Source organism: Rhinatrema bivittatum, chromosome 3 (assembly GCF_901001135.1).
Source record: "Rhinatrema bivittatum chromosome 3, aRhiBiv1.1, whole genome shotgun sequence".
Taxonomy (NCBI): Eukaryota; Metazoa; Chordata; class Amphibia; order Gymnophiona; family Rhinatrematidae; genus Rhinatrema; species Rhinatrema bivittatum.
This window is the reverse complement of record NC_042617.1, coordinates 358,726,731-358,747,139: the sequence shown is the minus strand read 5'-3', so window position 1 is coordinate 358,747,139 and position 20,409 is coordinate 358,726,731. Positions and strand designations below refer to the sequence as shown.

At 44.0% G+C, this 20,409-nt stretch overlaps 1 protein-coding gene across 1 annotated transcript in view; it reads right to left on the bottom strand.

Annotated features, from left to right (window-relative positions):
- The window catches only part of SRSF12 (serine and arginine rich splicing factor 12), an 82,846-nt gene that overhangs the window by 44,284 nt on the left and 18,153 nt on the right, over positions 1–20,409 (bottom strand). Inside the window, exons 2-3 of the mRNA XM_029595425.1 lie at positions 15,995–16,101; positions 14,584–14,685 (exon numbers count right to left, since the gene is read on the bottom strand). Of these exons, the coding sequence (XP_029451285.1) occupies positions 14,584–14,685; positions 15,995–16,101 (209 nt within the window). The remainder of the gene's footprint in view (positions 1–14,583; positions 14,686–15,994; positions 16,102–20,409) is intronic.

The following is a 20,409-nucleotide window of genomic DNA, read 5'->3' as shown; positions in this document are numbered from 1 at the left end:
TGAGGGACAGAGGGAGAGTGTATGTGTGAGAGAGAGAGACTCTACCCCCCCCCCCCCAGCTCTCCACTTATAGGTTAGAGTGGAAGAGGTTGAGTGTAGAGGGGAATGGGAGAGCAAAGGAGTTGGGGCCTAAAGGATAGAGTGAAAGGGGTCTGAGCCTGTCCCTCCGCCACCGGGGAAGGGGGGAGGGAGTTGGGATGGCAGGACCATTACACCTCGCGAGATCCCCCTCGGCCACCGCTGCAGCTCCTACCACCGCCTCTGGCCCTTCGTGGTGCTGGGGGGGAGGGGGGAGGGAGGAGCGGAGCGGAGCAGAGCAAAGACGTAGGAGAACAGGGGACAAAAATCTCGCCCGTTTTAACGGGCTTAACGTCTTGTACTAAATATTTTACGATTCCATTTCAATGTTTCCGATTGCATTGTTAAATTGAATTTTCATAGATTGATTTAATTATTTCGTGTGACATTGCGTTAGAATTGAGCTGTGTCGTTTATCATACCGTTCATTTACTCAGTATAGTTTTTTTTTTCTTTTTTCATTCTCTCTCATTTCTAGAATTATGCAGTTTACATCTAGTCATGGATTGCTTCTCTCATGGACAATTATATGTTGCGTGTTCTAGAGTCGGCAAACCAGACAATCTCTATATCTGCACAGACAATGGAACAACAAAAAATATTGTATACCCAACAAGCATTGTGAAATTAAACATATTAGAAACATGCGCTCTCTCTTTTCTTTCTTTTCCATTTAACCAGACTGAGCACAGCAATGCGTGGCCGGGTACAGCTAGTTCTAAATAAGGAGAATAATGAACCAGAGATTGTATTTCGCTAACTTGCCATGCAGATGTAATGGCGACCAGAAAAACTGTTTTCCAGGTGAGGTACTTGATGTGACAGGAATCCAAAGGTTCAAAGGGTGGAGCCATGAGTTGTTCGAGCACGACATTGAGATCCCATGGTACCGGAGGTTTTGTAGTCTGTGGTTTTAAATGTAGCATGCCCCTCATAAATCTGGAAATGAGGGGATGATTAGAAATTGGGAGACCGTTATGATAATGATGGAATGCTGTAATGGCACTGATATGTACTTGAACAGAAGCATATGCTAACCCAGAAAGGTAAAGCGTATGGAGGTATTCTAGCAGCTGGGTTGCTGTTGATGAGAAAGGATCTAGTTGACGAGGTGCACACCAGTTTGCATAGCGGCGCCATTTTCCTGCATAATTACATTTAGTAGACTATTTTCTGGAGGCAATTAATATATCTTCTAGATATGAAGGGAGGCCTAAGTGGTTTAATAGTGTCCTTTCAATCTCCATGCTGTTAGATGGGAGTGATGCATAGAGTGAAGGAGGGTGCCTCCTTGAGACAATAGGCATGGGTGATTTTCAAGTGGAATCCGAGGGCATATGGAGAAACGCATGAGATATGCATACCAAGGTTGTCTCGGCCATGCCGGGGCTATGAGGATCAAGTCCGCTACATCCTGAATGCATTTTTGGATTGTCCTGCAGATGAACAGAATGGGAGGGTAGGCATACAGAAGGCTCCCAGTCCATGGAATGAGGAAGGCATCTGGAGCGTATCGGAGACTGCTGGGGTAGATTGAGCAAAAGCTTTCCATTTGATGATTCGTTTGTGTGGCAAAGAGGTCGATCGTCAGGAAACCCCATTGTTAGAAGATTGTGAGGGCTACTTCTCTATTCAGAGTCCATTTGTGTGGATGGAATACCCTGTTTAAGCGATTCGCTGTGACATTGTCTAGGCCCGGTAGGTAAGTAGCCTGAAGCGTAATTCACTTCGCAGTTGCCCAGTGTAGGATGTGAAGTGCTTCCTGACAAAAGTATCCATGAACCTGACCCTCCTTCTTTGTTTATATAGAACATCGCGACCTGGTTGTCTTTGTAGATAATCAGACTTTTCCCCGTGAGGTGTGAGGAGGTGGTCTGTAAAGCTCTCCAAATTGCTCGAAGTTCCAGGAGGTTGATTTGGAGTAAACGTTCCCATGCAGACCAGCGGCCCTGAGTTTTTAAGTGTAGAAGGTGGGCTCCCCAACCTTTCCGGGACACATCCGTCATAAGGGTGAGTTGATGAGAAGGTAGACAGAAGGGTGCTCCTCCTGACAAGTTGACGGGAGTCCTCCACCATTGAATGTCCGTTTTCATCTGATTGGTGATTCGTACATGGGAGGAAAGAGGTTGTTGGAACTGTGACCATTGACTCTTTAGACACCATTGAAGATGTCTCATATGGAGTCTTGTCTAAGGACCCACATGGATAGCTGCCGCCATATGCCCTAAGAGCTGAAGGACTCAACGTGCAGATGTTTGTCGTCGTCTTTACAACTTCTGGGCTAGGGAGGTGAGAGTGAACCTCCTGTCCTCCGGAAGGTAGGCCTTCACCTCCAAAGTGTTGAGGAATGCTCCAATAAACTGCAGCATTTGGGTCGGTTGTAGACTCGATTTTTCGTAATTTATCAGGAATCCCGATGACTGTAGGCAATTTATCGTCTGACTCGTGTGAGCTCGAAGGATATCTTGATCCGAAGCTACCAGTAGCCAATCGTCCAAGTAGGGAAAAGTTTGGATCAATCGTTTTCGGAGGTGAGCCACCACCACCATTAAACATTTGGTGAAGACCCTCGGGGCTGAAGAGAGGCCAAAGGGAAGGACTCTGTATTGGTAATGATCCTTGAGAGCCTTGAAACAAAGGTAACGCCAGGAGGAAGGGTGCATAGGTATATGGGAGTATGCATCCTTGAGGTCTATTGAACATAGCCAGTCATTGGGTTGTAGGAGAGGTAGAATGTTTTTTAGGGAGGTCATTTTGAACTTTTCCTTTTGAAGGTATTTGTTGAGTTTTCGGAGATCTAGGATTGGGCAAAGTCCTCCGGATTTTTTTGGAATGAGAAAATAATGGTAATAGAACCCTTGGTTCTTTTGTGATGGGAGAAGTTTGTGAATGGAGTTTCAGATGCAGGGAGTGTGTAACTCTGCTTGAAGATATATAGTTTGGGATGATGTTCCGAGGAGAAGGAACATATGGAATCCTTGGAGGAATAATGAAATTTAGTCGATAACCTTCTTTTATGATATTTAACAGCCAACGATCTGTGGTGATGGTGGTCCAACTAGTATAGAAGTTCAACAGGTGACCTCAGATGAAAGGCGGTGGGGGTGGCTCGGGCTTGCTCAAAAAGCCAGTGTCTGCTTTTGAGGTGCCGGAGTTGGCTGCTTTTGAGGACGTTGTTGAGTTGGAGCCTGATATCGCTAGTGTGAATAACCTTGTGGGCGATAGGACTGGTAGGGCCGGAAGGCAGGTCTTGGAAACTACCTTCTTCGGAAGGTAGGGAAAAATTTTCTGTAGGATGATTGAGAATCTGTGGGTGTTGTGAGTGCCGGCACCGCAGTTTTCTGCTCTTTAAGGTGTGCAACCGTTTCTGTGAACTTCTCACCAAATAAGTTGTCCCCATACAGGGAATGACAGCTAATCTGTCATGCACGTCTTCCCTTATTAAACTAGCTCTTAACCAGGCCATTCTGCGGGCTGCAATGGCTGTTGCAGAAGAACATGAGGAACATTCGAAAGATTCATATACTGATCGGAGTAAATGCAGTAGCCCTTCCTCCATATCAGTAAATGGCTGAGGTAAAGAGTCATCAAGAGCTATGCACTGGGGGCTTAAGTTTTGCAGTTTCAAACAAATACTGGATCATATAGAACTGATGGTGCTGAATTCTTGTAGAAAGCATGGAGGAATGATAGACCTTGCGACCAAAATAATCCATGGATTTATGCTCCTTCCCTGGAGGGGGAGTTACCATGTAATTTAGAGCGTTTAGATTTAGATAGAGCTGACTCTACTACAATAGAGTTATGAGGTAATTGCACAGAGTCATATAGTGTGGAATTTCGCATTCTATATTTCAAATCAATTTTTCTGGATGCAGGTCCTGTTGAGTATGGTTTTTCCCACATTTTGTATAAAACAGAGTTTAGAACGTCATGTCGGGGTAAATGCTGTGGGTTCTGGTGGCGTATTGAAAATTTTTTAAATGCCAAGAACCTCTTACCTAAGATCTGGAATTGTTGCAGTTTGTATTTTTAAGAGATTCCCCACCTTCTCAATGAATTTCGCATAGGTTAAGTCTTCTGGTGGGGAATAGGGCTCTGGAAGGCCTTCTGGTGGGTCCGTAGGCATGCCAGTGGATGAACTTGGAGAAGACGTGGACGTGCGAGACAGTGGGCTATCTGGTCTTGCTGGAGTTGGAGACACCACCGGTGGAATAGGGTGTGACGGTCCAGGAGAAGGAGGCGGTGAAGGTGGGGTCACCGGTCTTGGATATGTAGATTGTAAATCTTCAAAAAAGGTATTTAATGCTTGAGATATCTGTAGCATTACCGCAGAGGCAAGATGAGTCTGTGGCGTGAAAGGGAGTGGTGTTTGTGGAATAGCTGGTAGAGGCGGCACCGTGAAAGGCACCGCATGCTCCCTGGTGGTTTTTGGAGTGGGATGCATTGTAGATGCCCTGCTGGAAAAGGAAATACTACTGCATGATGGAGCCCTAGATGAATCAGAGTCGAAAGAGTTCCACATCTACGTTCAAATCTGGCCTTGGCGCAATGGACAGAAACTGCTTAAGTACTTTTAGTTTTTTGTGTACTCTTCCAAGGCTGCGTGGATTTGCCTTGATGTTTTTGTGACGCGATGCGCCATGATGCTTAGGCAACGTGTCAATGCGCCGTATTGTGCTGCCCTGCGCCAATATATTGCCATGCGCCGATGTGAGTCGATGCGTCATGGTTCTTCAACTGTTCATGACGTTTCGATGCGCCACTTGAAACTAGCGGGAACAGAGCCCAGATTCCCAGTAGGAACCTCAACCCCTTTGTATGGCGCTGAGCATTTGGCTGACCTTGCCGAATCTCCCGGTTCCGCCGATGCAGGCCTTTTTCCTCGGCTCCTTGGAGACATCTCTGGTCCCGGAGAAGATTGTGTGGAGGGCGCTCTCAGACGCACTACTCGATCCGCACGTTGTTTTCTGGCCCTGGGAGACATCCGACCCCAGTCCCTGAAAGAGGACTGGTCGTGCTCTGGGCCTAAACAAATATAGCAATAATTATGTCCATAATTTTGCCACATTGGCAGTACTTAAACCCAGAGGGTTTAGGCGCCATATTGCCTGAAAGAAATCTTGAGGGAAAAAAAAAAGACAAAAAAAAAAAAAAAAATCGCTGAAAAAAACGCAAAAAATCTGAGGAGGAGAGAGAGAGGGAACCCCGCGTGCTATCAGCTCACGGAAAAAATAGACAGAGGAGAGAAACAGATTCGCACGGGAAGATGACAGCGCAGATGCACAGATTTGAAAATTCTGACACTGAGGGAAGCTCCGTCTACTCCAGTCGCGTCGACGCTCCCAAACAGCATGGCTAATTCAGCCCTGCTATTGACAGGAAAACCATACTGACACAGCATGTATTCAATATGTAATTTAAGAACCCTACCATCAATTTCAACATGTTGAAAACCTGGCATATATAGTTACCTTTATGGTGGTAACATGGGTTTGAATGCAGGAACCAAGGTATATGCTCACAATAATGTAGTACAAAGGCAAAAACAAAGTGCCTATACTACATTCACTATACAGCTTGATGAAACTCACCAGCAAATTCAAAACAGATCGTAGAAAGTACTTTTCACTTGGTACAATGTCGAACTGTGGGATCTGTTGCCAGAGAATGTGATCAAGCTGACTAACAGAGTTTAAAAAAGAGGTCTAGGCAAGTTCCTGGAGGAAACGTCTATAACAGCAGCCAGATATCTACTTTATAGGATCTGCAAGGTACTTGGCAACCTGGAATGGCCACTGTTGGAGACAGGATGCTGGGCTCAATGGACCTTGAGATCTGACCCAACATGGCAATTCTTATGTTTTCATATGAGACAGTGTCAAAAGCATTGCCAAAATAAGGATTAATCACATTGATCTAATTCTCTAGTTGCCCAATGAAAAAAAGTCAGATGTGTTTAATATGATCTTCCTTTGGTAAAACCATGTTGCCTCAGATCCTGCAACCCACTGGATTGTAGATATTTGACTATCTTTTCCTTCAGTAGTGCCTCTATTATTTTCCCTACCACTGAAGTAAAGCTAACCAGCCTGTAGTTTCCAGCTTCTTCTTTGCTCCTAATTTTGTGAAGTGGGACCACCACCAACATTCTCCAATCTTGCGACACCACACCCATTTCCACAGACTTCAGTCTTTCAACAGACTCGCCAGCACTTCTGAGCTCCTTTAGAATCCTGGGATGTATCTCATCAGGCCCCATGGCCTTATCCACTTTCAGTTTTGACAGTTCCACCCAAACAATTTCTTCTATAAATGGGGTGGTATCTACCCCACTCCCATCCACACACTTGCCGACCAGCAATGGTCCTCCTTCAAGGTCTTCTTTAGTGAACACTGAACTGAAGTATTTGTTTAATATTTCTCCTCACAATGACTTTTCTCCTTTTAATCTTACAATACCACCTCTGGCTTTCCTCTTTTCCCTGATATATCTGAAAAACATTGTTACCTCATTTTACCTCTTGGGCAACCCTCTATCCACTTGAACTTTTGCCATCCTGATTTCTTTCCTCATTTCTTTCAGTTTCACCTGATATTATTCTCTGTCTTCCTCTTTTTCAGTTCCTTTGTACTTTTTGAATCTTGCTGCCCTTACATTTTCAGCTACCTCTTTGGAGAACCATATCAGTTTCCTTTTCTTCTATAAAGATTTGTTGCTTTAATCATCATTCCTTTCAATTAGGCTCTCTGCTGTTCCATTTCACCAAATCCTCTAGTTCCTCCTCAAATTATCTCCTCATGTTTATAAAGTTTGTATTTTTGAAATCAAGGATGTTGATCTTTGGTGTAACTTCTCTCCAACTTGGGCGATATATCAAGCCATACCATCTAATGATCACTGGTGCTCACACAGTACCTCTAATGTCTGAGTAGCTGCCTATCTCCATTTGTGAGCCCTAGGTCCAGTACTACTCCTTCCTTCATGGGTTCCATCATTTGTCTGAGCAAAGCCCCTTGAAGGGTATCTGCAGTCTCTCCATTTCTTACAGATTCTGCAGTAGGGATACACTAATCCACATCTGGCTTATTAAAATCTTCAATGGGCAACACTTCCCACCTTTGGATGTCTGATCAGATCCCTGTCCAGTTCTTCTGTCTGATTTGGAGTCCTGAAGACCAGGAGTGGGCAAACTGAAGTCCACAGGCCAAATCCAGCAACATTTTTTCCAGCGTGCCTCTTTTCAAATAGCATTATGTGCAGCCCACCGACACTCTGCCAGCCTGCCCAACATCAAAGGTCCAAAATGTCTCCTTTGATAATGCACTAAAATGCGCGATGTCGGGTCAAGCTTGCTTTTTTTTTTTTTTACTTTAACAAATAGACTAAACACAAGATTACATCAAAATACATTAGCAAATAAAAAAGCATAAGATATCATTAGTTCAAAGCTTGTAGGGCTGACATGATATAGAAGCAAAACCGAAAAATGAGAGGCCTACAGGCCTAAGTCTATATCCAAATAGCAGAGTGAATCAACAGTGTAGAGAAAAATTTAATGCTTTATCCCCTCTACTTTAATCCCACTAATCTCAACATTATCTCAGCCTGAGCAAGTAGTTCAATAGCCATTGCAAAAAGAAGGGATGGGTCAGGTCTTTGATGTTAGGTGCACAGGCAGGCAAGTCGGCTTGGTATGGCAGACCAGGTTGAAGACACAATTAGCACCTTTTCCTTTGGAAGCCAATTAGAACAGCAGCTGCTGCCTCATGTTACTCATTGCAACAGTTGCTACACTTATAAAAGGTGCAGCCCTAGTTTCAGCCTACTCTGACCTACTACTGAACTCCTTCCTCCCACCTCAGCTCTGAAGATAAGGAAAGCTGAGTGTTGCCTTGAATAGTGCTGCCAAGATGTGGAGGGCAGGTGGATGGTTTGCAAAGCAGGAAAGCTTCTTGCAGTGGCCTGGGTTTATGCTCTCTCAGGTGGGCTCACAATCCTCGGGTTATGGGGTAAGGGGCAAGCTGCATGGTTGGAGAGAATGGTGGAAAACAATGTGTAGATTAAAATTCTTCAAATCAAGGCCGAAAAATACTTAGATTTCCATTGAGGTTTGCTTTTAAAAATCTCAATTGAATGCAAGCTTTGATACTAAATTCTTTGGATTATTGCAATTCTCTATAACTGGGCCTTCCTGTCCTTTGCAAGTCATTCAATGTTCTGTAGCAAGCCTGCTAAACAGGTCACAAACGAAGAGAACACATTACTCCCCCACTCTTCTGAAATTACACTGGTTGCCTGTCGTCTGGAGGTCAAAATATAAAATCTTAACTATGATATACAGGCTGTTAAATAATGCATATTCTACATGGCTGATGTCTACATTAAGGCTCTATAAATCACTACACCTACTACACTCGATGGTCATAAACCTGCTAGAGATCGCAAGGGTTAAAATTGCCTGACCTAAGATAATCAGAAATAGAGCACTCTCAGTAGTGGGCCCCAGACTAAAGAACACCTTACCTGAAGCCATTCACACAGCACCTTCAATGTGTATTTTAAAAAAGCGTTACAAACATTATTTTGAACTAGCCTTGCAAGACTGGAAGATTGGGCATCCAAATGGCAGATGAAATTTAATGTGGACAAGTGCAAGGTGCTCAATATAGGGAAAAATAACCCTTGCTGTAGTTACACGATGTTAGGTTTCATATTAGGAGCTACCACCCAGGAAAAAGATCTAGGCATCATAGTGGATAATACGTTGAAATCGTCAGCTCAGTGTGCTGCAGCAGTCAAAAAAGCAAACAATCGGGCAGATACAGTACAGTGCGCTCCAATGGAGCGCACAGTTAGCCCGCCATAGGACGCGCATTTTCCCTTACCCCTTATTCAGTAAGGGGCCGAAAATGCGCATCCAACTGCCGAACCTAATAGCGCCCTCAACATGCAAATGCATGTTGATGGCCCTATTAGGTATTCCTGCGCGATTCAGAAAACAAGATGTGCAGCGAAGCCGCACATTTTGCTTTCAGAAATTAGCGCCTACCCAAAGGTAGGCGCTAATTTCTTCTGGCACCGGGAAAGTGCACAGAAAAGCAGTAAAAACTGCTTTTCTGTGCACCCTCTGACTTAATATCATGGCGATATTAAGTTGGAGGTCCCGAAGGGTAAAAAAAGTAATAAATAAATAAATACAAATTTGAAGTCTGCCCACGGCTGTCGGGTCGAAAACCGGATGCTCAATTTTGCTGGTGTCCGGTTTCCAAGCCCGTGGCGGGCTCGGAAACCGGATGCCGGCAAATTGAGCATCGGCTGTCAAACCTGCTGACAGCCGCCGCTCCAGGCCAAAAGGAGGCGCTAGGGACATGCTAGTGTCCCTAGCGCCCCCTTTTGCCTGTTTCTACCGCCAGGCCTCATTTAAATACAGAATCGTGTTTGCCCGCTCTCCCACGGATTTTACTGAATCGGCCCGAATGTTAGGAATTATTAGGAAGGGAATGGTTAATACAGGAGTCAGGAACCTTTTTGGCTGAGAGAGCCATAAACGCCACATATTTTAAAATGTAATTCCATGAGAGCCATACAATATGTTTAAAACTAAATACAAGTAAATGTGTGCATTTTATGTAAGATCACACTTTTAAAGTACAATAAGTCTCTGAAAATATTACACCAGGCCTTAAGACACCAATACATCTCCTATTAGGAAAACGGACCAAGTCAGGCTGCTATAGAGTCCTACACAGAAACTACACGCCAGCAGAAAACCTCACCTGAATCACGTGCTGACCCTCACCTAACATAGAATAAAGAAACCAAAATGCATAACAAGAAGCATGCAGAAAAAACTGAATTGGAAACTGCAACAAGCCAGAGTCTCTGTATGCAGTGTAACAAAGGAAAAAAGAAACATCACCCATCCTTATAAAACAAATCAAGAAATATAAAATCATCAGCAGTAAAACTGTACTAACAAAAAGAACATATTTCGAAACAGCTGATGAGTGGAATATCCAATAATTAAAAACTCATATAAAACATTTCCAGATACCAACAAAATATTTCAAAATAGCAGACACAAAGACCCAGTAATGAAAAATAATAAGGATACAAAAACTTTTTTGCTCTGCATACCTGGGAACGTTTGATATCCAGGTGTCCTGAGATTGTTCTGAATTAGCAGGAGGTGGGGTGGTTTGCTTGGAACTTTCTCCTCTCTCAGTCACATACCAGTGCTCTCTCTCACACTGGCTCTCAATGACACACCTATACACACATGCTCTCAGTACTCACACATACACGTTTTTTTCTCTCACTTATATATGCTCTTAATTACACATTTACACACATGCTGTCTATCTTTTCACGCTTACACACACACTCAGGCTTTCAATCACATAAATACATGCTGTCTTTTTCTCTAACACACATACTCTCATTCACATGCTTACAAACATGTCCTCTCTTTCTCTCATTTACACATAGGCTCTCAATCACATACTCACATGCTCCCTCACCTAAATCTGCTCTCAATCACACACAGACACACATGATCTCTCTCTTACTTATACACACAGGCTCTTAATCATACATACACATGATTTCTCTCACACACAAAGGATCTCAATCATACACACATACTCTTTCACACAAACAGGTTTTCAATCACAAACTTACACACACAGGTTCCCAATGGTAAACTTACATTCATGTTCTCTCTCTCTCACAGGCAGGCTCTCAATCACAGACATACTCTCTTTCACATGTACAGGCTCTCAATCATTCACATACATGCAATCTCTCACTCTCACACACACACGCCCCCCCGCGGCCCGGAAGAGGTAGTGGAGAGTTTCGGGTGCCTGCGCGGCAAGAAGAGGCCACGCTAGTGTGCTCGGCATCGGCCCGAAGAAAAGACTGCAGTGCGGCTCGGAGGAAAATGAAGAGCTTCAACCGCGGCCGATGGGACTCCGCCTCCGCGAGGGCTGAAAATGAAGAGGTTAGCGTTGGGAGGAGGCTGCTGCTGCTGAGCAAGTTCCCGGGGTGGGGGTGGGGGAGAGAGAGAGTGAATGACAGTTTTCATTCACTCTCTCTCCCCCACCCCGGGAACTCGCAGCAGCAGCAGCCTCCTCCCAACGCTAACCTCTTCATTTTCAGCCCTCGCGGAGTCCCATCGGCCGCGGTTGAAGCTCCTCATTTTCCTCCGAGCGGCGCTGCAGTCTTTTCTTCGGGCCGATGCCGAGCGCACTAGCGTGGCCTCTTCTTGCTGCGCAGGCACCCGATTCTCTCCACTTCCTCTTCCGGGCCACCGGGGGGGGGGGGGGGGGGGCGGGACTCCAGCTGTCCTGCCGCATTCCGCCCGGGCTGACAGCATTTTAAGCCCGGGCGGAGGAGGACCGGGGAGCAGCTGGGTCAGCGGGAAAGTGTGGCGACTGTCTGCGAGCCAGATGCAGCCCTCAAAAGAGCCATATCTGGCTCGCGAGCCATGGGTTCCCGACCCCTGGGTTAATAAAACAGTTCCTCTGTGAGATTAGCCCCCGGGTCTGAGCCCTCAGGCAGAATGCCAGTGTGCACAATCTGAAACCAAAACAGTGGTGGGGCAGATATTTCAGATGTTGCACAGTTGGGGAGATTTTTTAAATCATAGATAACTTCTTTCAATTGAGTCAGCTCACCAAGGGCGCTCCATTCTTGCTTTTACCTCACAATGCAGTACTCACCATGGATACCTCTCGCAAAGGCTGGGGGGCACATCTCAACCACCTGCTGACACAAGGCCTGTGGACCCGACAGGAACAGTCATATCAAATCAACCTCCCAGAACCCCCGAGCGATACGCTACACATTACGGACCTTTGTCTCCCACCTTCGGGGTCATCTGGTAATGGTCTACACAGACAACCAGGTAGCCAGGTTTTACGTCAACAAACAAGGCGGCTCAGGCTCATGGGTCCTCTGCAGGGAAGCCCTCACCATTTTGTTATGGGCCAGCTGCCACTCAATTCAGTTGCAAGCTCACCTATCTACCGTGCATCTCCAACACCAGAGCAGACAAATTGAGCAGGGTGTTTCACCCTCACGAATGGTCTCTAAACTCAATAGTGGCAGAAGAGATCTTCCAGAGATGGGGGGAGGCAGACAATAGACCTCTTCGCCACGGAATTCAACCGGAAGGCAACTCGTTTCTGCTCTGTCTGGCCAAGCCCATACCGGACCGCCCAGGATGCCTTTAATTCCATGGACGGAAACCCTAATGTATGCATTTCCCCCCATTCCTCTCATTTGTAATGTTTTGGTAAAGTGCATGCAAGCCGGCACACAACTAATCCTCGTGGCACCAGCTTGGCCATGTCAACCGTGGTACACACCCCTTCTCCGGCTCTCGACAGCGGAGCCCTTTTGCTTACCGAATCAAGCTCTGGAATTTGTTGCCAGAGGATGTGGTTAGTGCAGTTAGTGTAGCTGGGTTCAAAAAAGGTTTGGATAAGTTCTTGGAGGAGAAGTCCATTAATCGCTATTAATCAAGTTTACTTAGGGAATAACCACTACTATAAATTGCATCAGTAGCATTGGATCTTCTTAGTGATTGGGTAATTGCCAGGTTCTTGTGGCCTGGTTTTTGGCCTCTGTTGGAAACAGGATGCTGGGCTTGATGGACCCTTGGTCTGACCCAGCATGGCAATTTCTTATGTTCTTATGACCTCCTGTCACAAGAGGAGGGTTTCCCTCCTACACCCGCTACACGCCTCCTTACATCTGACAGCGTGGAGGTTGAGTGGCTCCTTCTCTCTGAACATGGATTTTCCATTTCTGTACAAAACGTAATTTTGGCATCCAGAAAGCCATCCATGAGACGCAACTTTCAGCTCAAACGGAGACGCTATGCAGCATGGTGCACACTGAAAGGAGCAGACCCACTCACCTGCGCCCCGGACATACTCCTGACGTATCTACATACCTTGTACATGGCAGGTCTTGCCACAGCTTCCGTCTGGGTCCACCTTAGTGCCATAGCTGCCTTCCACCAGCTCCATGAAAGGCAACCGATCTCCCATCATCCAATGGTCTCGTGATTCGCCTTCCAGTCACAAAACCCCCTGGTACCATGGAAACCCAACCTGGTCCTAGAGCAGTTAACGCTATCCCCATTTGAACCAATGAAATCGGCGCATCTCAAATATTTGACTTGGAAGGTAGCTTTCCTAGTTGCGGTTACGTCAGCTTGTCGAGTTAGTGAGTTATAAGCCTTAGTACACTATACCCCATATCTACAGTTCTACCGTGATAAGGTACTCCTTCGAACCCATCCCACCTTTCTGCCGAAGGTGGTATCACAATTTCATCTGAAGCAATCCATAGAACTACCAACGTTCTGTCCTAAACCCCATCAGAACGAACGAAACTTTTACACACATTGGACTGCAAAAGAGCGTTGGCTTACTATAAGCAACGAACACATTCGCCTAACAGAGTTTCACAACTATTTGTATCTTTCAACCCAAGTGCGCCAGAGCTTCTGGTAGAGAAGAGAACTATCTCTAGCTGGATTACTCAATGTTTACTCTTCTGCTATGAAAAACGGCAGTCCAAATTGCCTTCACTTCCCACTACTCATCAAACCAGGGCAGTGGCAGCTTCACTGGCTCACTTAAAATACGTTCCTCCACTGGACATTTGTAAGGCCCCTACGTGGGCATCTCTTCACACATTTACGTCTCATTACTGTTTAGACCAACAGACGGCGGATGATGCCAGGTTGGGACGAACATTTTTACAGTCAATACATAAAGTCATCAATGGGGTCGACTGGAACATAACTGTCAGCACGCTGCACCTACTTCATAAACTGGGAAAACCCAGTGCAGCGTGCTAGGGAGCTTCGGACTCCCATGACAGCATGGCTAATTCAGCGGGAGAAAGCTAGTTTGCTTACCGTAAACGGTGTTTCCATAGATAGCAGGATGAATTAGCCATGCTGACCCATCCACCTCCCTGCACAGTCGACCGTCGTTGTACGACCATGCTTGCTTTATTACAGACTGAGGAGAGTTGATCCGAGCGCGGGAAACCACGCACAACCTCACAGCAAAGCTCTGACATCGCTTTGGAAGCTCTGCCTCCCGAGCCTGATTGACAGTTCCCCATGACAGCATGGCTAATTCATCCTATCTACGGAAACACCATTTACGGTAAGCAAACTTGCTTATACAGGGAGAAGAGAAAACACTTTTCTAAAGCACTCAAGAAAGATTAAAAAATGGAAAGCAGCCAGTTTTAGCAGCAATATTTCTACAAGAAAATACAGATTAAGAAATTCTCTATCAAAAGCAGGCAACAATTAGGAAAAATATTAAATTAAGCAAGTAAAGCAACACTGTTTTTGGAGAGAGAGTCTGAAATAACTTGTTGGTTTTCTTTTATCAGACATTTTTGGCATACTAACATGATGCTCCATTTCTGCTTCAAGACCAGTTCATACTCTACTGATATGTACTTACTTTTTCGGTCACCTTGTGCAAATTGTATTTCGATTTGACGGCCACAAACCCATTTCCTATTGAGGTTATACAGGGCATCTTCAGCATCACGGACATCTTCAAATATGACTGGCTGTTAAGGAGACTTTGAACATCATTGTACAAAGTATACAATGAATCAAATGAGATAAAACCTATGAAAAATGTTTATATTTTTTCATATATACCCTCTGTGAACAATCAATCAAAAAGTGGGTAAAGATGTTTTTCCTTCAAAATGAATATACCATTCTCATATACAGTGGAAGCTTGTCAAACATGTTTGATAGTTAAATCTATTAAGGAACAGATTATATTTAGCAGGGGATAAAAATGAGAATTTAAGAGCTTAATAAAAAAATTCTGCCCAAAAAAAAGTTTTTTTTTGCTAGAACATTAAAAGCAACAAGAATCTTTCATAGGCAAAATTTCTCTTTTTTTTAAGCACCAACAGTTGATTCTGGGGCTTAAGTACTGCTAGGGAAGAAAGCAGTCATGTTCAGACATGCACCAAACCCTGAATCACGGAGAAAACCTTCAATTTTGAAGTCTGCGTTATGCAAAAGGCTATAATTTTGGCACTATTCATCAGGGAGCATTTCAACTTTGCATTTACCATAAGGCATTCAATATAAATTGTTTCGTACTCATGGTGTATGAACATGCATACGAAAAAGACAGCTATACTAGGACAATGCCTGTTCTCATATTTACCATAAACACTGAAGCTTAATCAGTTTTAGTGAAATGTGTTTACCCTGAATACATTTACCCAAAACAAATCGGACTAAAATAATCAGCAATGAATTACATTACTGTGAAGACAAAAAAAAAAAAAAAAAAAGTACCAAGAAATCAAAATTTAAGAATTTGATCATACAGATTCCCGGGTGCAATTAAAAAAACAAACAATATAACAAAGCTTGAGTAATAGGATACAAAAGGAGACTTTGTCAGTTACCTCAATTTCACTTGATCTTGAACCTTTACTCTTTGGGGCTTGCAAGATGAACTGGTCAAGAGCAGCAGAACCAACCAAATCAGACCTGGCTCTGACTTTGGAACTCTGAGTAAATGTAGGAAAGCCGAAGCCTCAACTTGGTGGTGGCCTTGTCTTTTGCTTGAAAAAGACTTCCCCTCTTCCAGCTTTCTTTTTATCTGTTTCCACCCTCCCTCTTTATTCCTTGATGCTTGAACTTTAAGGTGTCTTTTGGCTTGCCTGCTTGGTTTACGCTTGGACTCTATCTAACAGGATCATTCAAACTTTGGGGCGCTTGCCAGTTACTGTGGACTGCTTTACATTTTCTGAGACAAAGAAATAAATAAATGATGTTAGCACACATAGGTAGTTTCAACACATATTCCTGAAGAGAAATACAGTGAAACAAAGGATATTGTATATAAGCAAATCCTCTTGGATGACGAGTGTAGAAGTCAAGCGGAATGTATACGTCAACTATTGGGCCATATCGACCAAATTCACGGCGCAATTCCTCAGGCCTGAAGTGTTTTAGAAATAAGGCAAATAAATAAGAGTATAGCTGTCTTGTAAACAGCAGCAATCTGCGTAAACAAAATCTAGCTGTTTTAACACAAAAAGCATAAAGTTGTTTTATCTTTAAAAGAAAATAACTTTGGATTACAGTTATCCATGTGTCTGTGTACATATTTGTCCTCCATCACATCTATAAACTATTACAATGAAATCTTTATTAAATTTTTTTAAAAACAACAGTTTTTAATTCAAGTAATGTGTTTTGGTTTTTTTTAAATATTATCCAATGTTAAACAATAACCAATGATTCTGATGTATTTAATTTCTAACTAGCGTGGAAAGATTCAAACAGATTTTCTTGATTAGGGAGAAAGTTAGTAACTTGCCTTTTGATTACAGTCATCTTATTGTACTTAAAATTCTAATAGTGTTGTAAGCCAACTTGAGCATCGTTTGGTAAGGCAGGCTTTAAAAACAGTCAAATTATTTGCACCACTGCAATACATACAAATCATGCAAAATGTATAAAGCTTGAAAGTTTTCATAACACACTACTGAATATATATATATAGTTTAAAACACATCAAAACAGCTATTAGGAAGGTTAGGCAACTAGAAATAACACAAATTTGAGGGTGATCCTAAATCACTCTTGCCTATGTGCAGCTGGGGCCTGCAGAGGTAGCTTTCACAATCTCAATAAGTGAAAGGCAACAATCAGCATAGTTCAGAGAAATTTTGATAGAACTTGAAATATACAGTTTTGGAAGATTCCATTTCACCACTCAATCCCAGCAGGTGTAGTAGCACTGTTGCAAGAGATGTGGGGGACAAGTTGGGCAATGGGAAACAAACTATTACACTCAAGTTTTCGATACATGAATATTTCCAGTTGTGGGAATTCTAGTGGGCATTTTTAAAGAACGGTGCAAAACGGAAGGTGTCAGTATGCAACATTATGACAGAGAATAGTAAATAAATGTGAGCAGAAAAAGCATTACCTTACCAATTTGGTAAAGTATAACAGAAACCCATGGGGGTCATGCATTAAATTGCATTAGGGCCTTATCGCAGGCATTAGGGCCCTAATGCCCGCAATAACACCATAACACATGTGATAAACACATCGCAGGACTGTGTATGCAAATTTTAAAAATGTATTCAACTGAGAGGAGTCTGGGTGGAGTAAATGAAAATGAGGGATGCTTAACACTGCATGCAATAGTGTAACGCACGTTATCGCACAAACACACACCAGAAATAACTACACCTTTTTTCCTGGCGGTATGCTCTGCGTTATGCCGAGAAGGGATTTGCAGTTTCAGAGAGCGACAGACTTTGGGGAGCCACACATATTAGCCAACTATTTATATCACTGTAAGAGGGACCACTAGCAACTCGGGGTGAGGTTTTGGTGGTGGGCTAGGTTTTGGGGGGGGGGGGGGGGGGCAGTTTTACATGCACAGTCAGCAGTATGAACACAGCACAGTAGACATCGGTAATGATTTTATGTAATTTGGAGTGATGAAAGGTACACAGATAAGAACTGTATAATGTACTCGACCTAGCTTGATGCACTCTATCTAGCTGCTACAAGCTAGGTTGACAGTACGATGTACAAATCTCATCTTTGTGTACCTTTCATCACTCCAAATCACACAAAATCTTCACAGATGTCTACTGTGCTGTTTGTACCTCTGACTGTGCATGTAAAACTGTCCCCTAAAACCTAGCACACCATCAAAACCTCACTCCAAGTAGCTAGTGGCCCCTCTTACAGTGGTATAAATAGTTAACTTATATGAGGACCTTATAAAGAGTCTCTCTCTAGCCAGCAGGCCTGAAAACTTGAGAAAATATTGTCCGGGTAGTAACCCAGCACGAGAAGTGGAAATAACACGGGGTGCGATAAATTTAACTCACGTTGCGATAAAATAGCTATGTGATGTGGTACCAGGAAATTTATCCCAACCACACCCCTTTTTATCGTGGGCGTTATTGCGAAATTTATAGCAAGATGATAAATCTAGGCCCATATTCTTTAAGGGGGATTTATTATTTTCTAGAACAGATAGAGTTTGAAAGTCTGTAAAGCCTAACTACATACAGTGCATTCAGAAAGTATTTAGACCCCCTTCACTTTTTCTACATTGTTATATTCTAAAATGGATAATATGCATTTTTTCCCTCCTTAATCTTCACACAATACCCCGACTTCTTGAAAATAAGGAAATAATAGAAGTAGAACCCCTTGCCATGGTCTTTGGGAGGGACAGCTTCTATTGCCCGCTGGCTAAGAAGCGACTCCACCTCAAGACAGAACTGGGTCGAGTGAGATGGATCTGGATTGAAGACTAAATATTGGTGCAGCGTGGAAGATAGCATAAGTGCACCAGTAACCAGACTCCACAGTTCTGAGAACCAAATGGTCACTGGTAATCTTTCACCTCTTTTTGAGGAACACATGAATCCTATGTCCCCCCTACTGAAGAGAGTTGCAACCTGAGGATCAAGTCTCGTCAAAAACTAGGTCCAGGCTTAAGTTGGGCCAGTTAAAAGTGTCTTAGATTGACATCACTCATGCAAACATCTGCGTACCTGAAGCTGTTGTGGTAGCGCAGTTGGGGGCGCAATACTACTGAAATTGGCGGAAGAGGTGTCTCTGGAAGAAGGTGCACTTAAAAGCAAAGTAAGGATGTCTAGAGGATGAAGGCTGATCAGCTTTTGTTGAAACTACTAAACAGTTGCATGTTGCTCCTTAATCTGGGCAACTGTTTCTGACCTTATCCCTGAAAAGATAGTCATTCAAGCACAGGACAGTCTGCCAATGTGTCATGAATATCCTCATGCAGGCTGCTGGCTCTCAACCAAGTCATTGGCATACTCTGAAAGCTGCCACAAGAGATCTGGTCAGTGACCAGATCTCTTCTGGTCAGTGACCAGATCTCTTCTGGTCAGTGACCAGATCTCTTCTGGTCAGTGTCATACACTGACCAGAAGAGATGACGTTCACACTTTTCTGCATCCAGAATAGCTCACTCATAGCCCTGCGATACCCTATCAAGTGACTCTACCAAAGGCTTCAGCTAGTTGATGCAATTGTATAAGTATTATACTACATACAGTTGGTGGGCTGCAATGTGGACGCTGAGCATTGAGCTCTGGAAGACTTTCTTCCCAAAACTGTCCAAGCCTAGGGTCCCTTATCCAGAGGGGTATTGGAGAAGATTCTAGTCTTTTTAGCTCATTTTAGCACAGACTCCACTACCACTGACTGGTGAGGCAGTTAAACTACCCTAAAACCAGGATCCTATTGAACTCTGTATTTAAGAGTTAATTTCCTGGCTACTGGAGGCCAGACTCTCCCACTTTCTCATTTATAAATCCCACAGAATTGAATGAATTGGGAATCGCTGCAGGTTTGGAAGGTGTTTCCAGAATCCGAAGTAGTCTGAAGACCTTGGTACAGAAATCTTTGTCCCTATGGTCATTGATTCCAATCACCTTGCCTAGATCGTCCAGGAATTTAAAGTACGAGAAGTCTGCTGCTGGAGATGAATATGCCAGCAAGTCAGGTAAGGGATCTGAAGGGATCCCTGTAACCCTTCCACAGAACTAAGAAGTGTAGGGACACTAATCCATGACCCCCAATGAAGATGATGGTGATCAGAGTGGGGTCTTCAGTCATCTCAGAGGGGAATACTCCCAAGGCATGCCCCAGACAATGGTGTCCCATGCCCCATCCTTGGACTGGCTAGACTCCTCCACAGAGAAGAATGATGCCCCCAACTGATGAGAGCTAGATTCCCACCTCTGGGACCTCTGATGGGAGCTCCTAAGGCATAGAGGCGAAAGGGACACCCCCTGGGGAAACAAATCCAACATTCTGCACACAAGAGGTGAAGAGTACCCTTCTTGTCACTAGCTGCCAACAAGGTAAGAAAGTCTTCACCAGTTCAGCCATCTCTACAGATTTCGACCCAGAGTTGGGGGAAGAGACATCCTCCTGTGAATCAGTATAGCATCATCATTCTGCAAAGTTCCTAATGGATTCAAGGAGGGAACACTGTCCTGGGTTAACGGTGCTGGTGGCCACATAGAAACCAGAGCACAATGGAATATATTGGATCTGGAGTCCCCAAACAAAGCTCACAATCGAGGAGATGAGACGAGATAAGGATGCCAATATGAAGGAAGTTAACTGAAAAGAATCTCCTCCAGGACCCGCCAAGGCCTGTTCTTGCACAGAGTGCATCAAGTGCGCCAACTGCACCAAAACCTGTGTCGTCGATGATGCATGCGTCAGTGCAGAC